Below are 5,918 nucleotides of genomic sequence, written 5' to 3' on the forward strand. Positions count from 1 at the left end.
TCTCTGGTCTGATGAACCTCAATTCTAAGCATCATGTTTGAAGGAAACCAGCTCCGTTCATCACCTGCAGAGTACCATCCCAAAAGTAAAGTGTGCTGGTAGCAGCCTCATGCTGTGGGGTTGTTTTTCAGCGGCAGGGACTGAGTACAGAGTAGAAGAAAAGCTCAATGCACCAAAATATTGAGATAGCCTTAATGAAAACCCAGTCCAGAGCGTTCAGAACCTCAGACTGAGCAGAAGGCTCACCTTCCAACAGGACAATGACCCTAAGCACACAGAAAGAGTCAATTATAGACAACTCTGTGAATGTCCTTGAGTGGCCCAGCCAGAGCCTGAGCTCGAACCCAGTCAAATATTTCTGGAGAAACCTGAAAATGTGCATCTGGCCCCATCCAAGCTGACAGAGCTTGAGAGGTGAAGAGGCGAGGTGAAGAATGGCAGATAATTGCCAAATGCCGATGAGAAAAGAATGGCAGATAATTGCCAAATGCTGATGAGAAAAGCTTGTCGCATCAAACAATAAAGACTTGAGACTGTAAAGGTGCTTCAGCTAAATATTTAGTTAGGTATGAATACTTATGCACTGTACTTATTTCAGTTTTTTTTTTTATGCATTTACGAAGTTGTGACAATTCTGTTTTTGCTTTGTCAGTATGGTGTATGGAGTCTAGATTGTAGTGGGGAAAAAAAGTTTTAACATAAGGCAGCAACATAAAACGTGAAAAAAATGAAGGTGTATGAATATTTTCACAAGGCACTGTACCTGCAATCGGAGTTGTGTACGGGATTGGTACAGGTCGGTGTACGTAAAGAACTGCCTGTCAAAGGGGTAGATTTCCTTTTGGGGAATGATTAAGCTGGCGGAAAAGATTTCCCTGCGTTAGCGGTGCATGATAAGCCCGTGTTGTCTGATCAACCAGGGTCAACAGAATCAAATACAGGAATTTTCCCTGCATGCGCAGTTACGCGGGCTCAGGCTCGTAAAAAGGATACCTTTGATTTGGTTTCTACTTGTCTCGCCTATCTTTGCTGCTGAGGAGGATATCCCAGAACTTGATGCGAGTAAACCAGTTGAAAATTTATACTCTTCAAATTCGAATTGCCTGAAGTTATCAGTGTCACGAGAGAAAATAATTTCTGCCCAACAAAATGACGGGACTTTGCGAAATTGTTTCTTGGCAGTGGTTCCTTCAGAGGAGGCACGGAAACGAAAATTTGCGTATTTTGTTGAGAACGGACTATTGATGCGTAAGTGGTGTGCAGACGTGGCAGATAACACTGAGTGGAATGTGGTTTATCAGATCGTTATTCCTTCCTGTTATAGACAACAAGTCTTATCTTTAGCTCACGACCATGATCTGTCGGGACATACCAGAATTAGAAAGACTTACAATCGAATTTTGAGACACTTCTTTTGGCCACGTCTTAAAACGGATGTTGCTCGCTTTTGTTGTACTTGCTCTACATGCCAGACGACTGGAAAACCGAACCAGTTGATTCCTCCCGCTCCACTTATTCCTATTCCAACTATAGGAGAACCGTTTGAACGTGATTGTAGACTGTGTGGGCCCGTTGCCCAGAACAAAATCAGGGAATCAATTTTTGCTGACAATTATGTGTGGCGCTACGCGTTTCCCCGAGGATATTCCGCTAAGAAAAATCACGGCGCCTACTATTATTCGGGCACTGGTGAAATTATTTTCTATGTTCGGGTTGCCTAAGGTAGTGCAGACTGATCAAGGCATGAATTTTCTTTCTAAAATCTACACAGGTATTGTCGACATTAAACATTTGCCATCGGGTTGCCAGCCCATACCATCTAGAGAGTTCAAGGCACACTGGAACGATTTCATCAGACCTTGAAAGCGATGCTAAGAAAGTACTGTTTAGATACAGGCAATGACTGGGATGAGGGAATACCTTTACTTCTATTTGCTGCCCGGGAGGCGAGACAAGAGAGTCTGGGGTTTAGTCCTGCGGAGTTGGTGTTTCGGCATACGGTAAGGGGACCACTGAAAGTGCTCAAAGAGAAGATCTTAAGTTTTGATTCCACCCCCAAAATGAATGTGCTGGAGTATGTTAGTAGATTCCGCGATCGACTGCATAAAGTGTGGTCTTTGGCAAATACATTTTTTACCAGTATGTGTGTTCCCTGGGAATCTAACCCACGACGTTTTGCGCTGCTAACGCAATGCTCTACCACTCAGCCACAGGAACATATTTATATCATACGATATCACACAAGCAGGGATCGAGCAGAATTACATGAGTGCTGATTTTGTCCCGAATAGTTTAAATGTGATTTTATAAAACAGTTCAGTAAATAAGAAGTTGATATTATGTTATATTTTAAACACAATATTATGTTTTTGCTCAATTTTGCAGAGAACATATTACCTTTAAAGCCATAGCAGAATTATTGTGCGTCTCCGAGCAACACAGCGGTGTTTAGTTTCTGAATGAATCCACATTTTGAATGAATAGGGTGAACCAATGATTCAAAGCTCATTCATAAAGAGAGCCATTTACTGAATTCCTGAATGAATCAGCCGTTTGAATAAATGAATGACTCAAAAAGACATTTACCACCACCTGCTGGCAGATTTAGTTTCTTATTTAGAGTATAATTTCATATAAAATAATAATAATAATAATAATAATCAATATAAAAACATTAAAGGGATAGGTCACCCAAAAAATGTTTAATTCTGTCATCATTTACTGACCCTCATGTTGTTTCAAACCTTTCTTTTGTGGAACATAAAAGAAGGTATTCTGAAGACTGTTGGTAACAAAGCTGTTTTGGTTACCAATGACTTTCATTGCATGAACAAAAAAATACTGAGATGTTTCTCAAATTATTTTCTTTTATGTTCCATAGTTTGTTAGGCCGTTGTATCCTAAATGTTCATGTGTAATAAATTTTGTTGAATCAAATAACATTTCTTTAGAGCTTTTTCGCATTTGGCTCCCAAACTCTAGAATAGCCTTCCTCATAACGTTCGGTGTTCAGACACCCTCTTGAAATTGAAAACCAAAATAAAAATGATAAACTAAAAATAGTTAAACTTCCAAAACTATAATAACCCTGATGTGTGCGTGACCATCTTGTAAATGTGACTATCTGGCCTTGACAAAGCTCCAGGGGGTGTTGCTTAAGGAATTAAAACCTCCTCCAGACATTCTCATTCCTTTCTTATCCAACTCTCCAAGGCCAGCAGTCACCCACAAACAAGCACATACATAAAGAGGAAAAAACCTGTCTGCTCGGCACATTTGTTAATTTATGAATACATGGTTAAAACAGATTGAACAAAAGGTGAAAGCAGTTACTGAGTAATGTCTGAATATGTGAATTGATGAATGTATCTGTAAATGTAATTTTGTCCCTGTAGTGTGGAAGATTTTTATTAATCAGAAAATCAAGTATTATCAATGTGAATATAGCCATTTATATTAACAAGATATTCTTCTATTATATTTATGTATTTAACTGTGTCCTCAAACATGAGCTGCCATTAAGAGAAGACGTGATGATCTTGTATGATCATCAAGTCTTCGTGTTGCCATCATATGAAGAGATATAGAATAGGGTCAAAAGTTGATAAACAACAGTGGCCTGTATGATATGTACTGACCCTCCCCTGGGGTAGAGCATATGGAAACCTGTATAGAAGAGTGTGCAAAGACAAATTCTACACATCACATACTCTGGAGAGTCTATCGGCTTCATTATCTCTGATAATAAATTCTGTCTTCTGGCATCAAAACCTCTAGAGTGATTTCTCACTGAGGAGGCAGAAGTCACAATAGAAGTAGTGATAGTGGGTCGAGGCTGCTCAGTTCCCACTCAATATCTCTGCTCATTACTCAAGGCCGACACACACACACACCTGCAGGACTCCTTCAGCGCTTAACACTCTAACCCTTCCTCCATTGAGAAGATCTTCTCTTTCTATTTTCAGTACACAAGTAGACTAATATTGAATAATGACATTCATAACCCATATCAAATGACTTGACAGGACAGAAGACAGGGCATACTCACTCTAATAAACCTTTTGTTAGATTCATCTAGATCTTTACCATGAAATGAAAGTGAATGGTGACCGATAGACATAATGGATGGATAACTTGAGATGGATATCTTGCATTTCTTGATAGGACAAAAAGTACTTGAGTGAGAGTTTTACTCACCTCAGGAAGGACTGCGAGAACTACACCTTCATACACCGTACTGTCAATGTCTTCTGTTCCTCCTGGTGCCACTTTCACGTCAACCGCACATTCTTTTCCCTGATATCACAAGCATTGTGTACAAAAATTTGAATATTTTCTATCAAATATGCAAAATGCTTCACTAAAAATGAATTCTATATAAACACTTACCAGGTTTTTCACTGCTGTGAAATGCACTTTAACCCCAGGCACCAGGAGAGCCCGGTTTCCAATAAAAGCATCAAATACAAAAGAAAACTTCTTCAAATCCTCCCGTTCAATGAAACCACAATTATGCTGAGGGGAAATCAAAAGCAGTGCTATAATGTTTGATATTCAAAAATTAGAGATTTTCAAGTCGGGAAAGTTCACTCACTCATTTAAAAACAAACTGTAGCACAAGAATAGTAAATCTTAAGTCAGAAAATAAATAAGTTAAAACTGATACAGTTTCAGCCCCGGCTTCTGATTGGTCACCAAAATAACAATACATACTCAGACTCTTAGGTAAATTATATATTGTTGCTTTCATTATGGCTATTAACATCGTGCACAATCATTTTCAAACTAAAACTGAACCACCCAGACCTTAGTCAGGGTAGTGCCACATTTAATTTTTGACAGGAATGAAAACAAGGCTATGAGGGATACTAATACAGTGCATTCAATAGACTGTACAGTTTTTTTTAATAACAAACCAAATGTTCAGCTGACAAAACAAAAAACTTTTACCATTGTACAGTTTATGTATACGCTAAGTCTATCTTTAAAAGCCTTGTGTTCATTCGCAATTCAATATGGCATCAAATCTAGGTCTATTATTTATCATTAATATAATAAACAATATTATTAACACTTACAGCAATAAGTGAAATTACTCCCAATGAGCGCCCACGAGGTGTGCTGAAAAAAACAATAAACATACGCGTTTACTTCAACAATCTCTACTTTCTCAAAACCACTACTGATTTCCAGCAGAGAAGCTCTGATTTTCTCTCCAGAACACACAGACCAAACATAGTTGAAAAAAATTAATAAAATAAAAATTGATTATGACATTACTTTGCAGAGATATTCTTGAACGTTGATATCTTTGAAGCCATCGATTTAGCAGGTTCAGTCTTAGTCTCTTTCAGAGCCAGCTGATCTTTTTTCTGCGGAGGTTGGAGTGGACAGGCAGGAGGAGGCCCACACTGATAAAGCACACAAGACATTGCATTACAGATCTACAACCCCTGACAGACTTGATCAAACACAAGGGTGAACTTACAGTGGCACTGAATGCCTCGGGGGCTAGCTGTACTGGACCCGGGCCCCGGAAATCAGGTGCCAGTGGTCCAGCAAACCCTCTTCTCTCTCTCCAAACACATGATTGCCCTTATTTAAATGACACAAAAACTATATGCTTAAAACTATACTGAGCTATTTTTGTTTAAAGGGGTCATATGATGCTTTTTTAAAGATCATTATTTTGTGTATTTGGTGTAACAGAATATGTTGACATGCTTTAATGTTCAAAAAACACATTATTTTTCAAATACTGTACATTATTGTAGGTCCTCTATGCCCCGCCTCTCTCAAACGCTTCGTTTTCTACAAAGTCCCTCCTTCCGACAAGCGCAGACTGCTCTGATTGGCCAGCTGACCCAGTGCATTGTGATTGGCCGAACACCGCAAGCACTCGTCGGAAATGTAACGCC

General features: G+C 39.1%; 1 protein-coding gene across 1 annotated transcript in view; it reads right to left on the reverse strand.

Moving 5' to 3' along the window:
• Positions 1-5,918, reverse strand: part of LOC107669562 (uncharacterized) — a 42,027-nt gene that overhangs the window by 26,961 nt on the left and 9,148 nt on the right. Inside the window, 6 exon segments of the mRNA XM_074186942.1 lie at positions 4,198-4,296; positions 4,390-4,515; positions 5,079-5,121; positions 5,281-5,411; positions 5,489-5,575; positions 5,578-5,595. Of these exon segments, the coding sequence (XP_074043043.1) occupies positions 4,198-4,296; positions 4,390-4,515; positions 5,079-5,121; positions 5,281-5,411; positions 5,489-5,575; positions 5,578-5,595 (504 nt within the window).

This window comes from Sinocyclocheilus anshuiensis, unplaced genomic scaffold (genome assembly GCF_001515605.1).
Source record: "Sinocyclocheilus anshuiensis isolate Anshui unplaced genomic scaffold, SAMN03320099.WGS_v1.1 scaffold460, whole genome shotgun sequence".
Lineage (NCBI taxonomy): Eukaryota > Metazoa > Chordata > Actinopteri > Cypriniformes > Cyprinidae > Sinocyclocheilus > Sinocyclocheilus anshuiensis.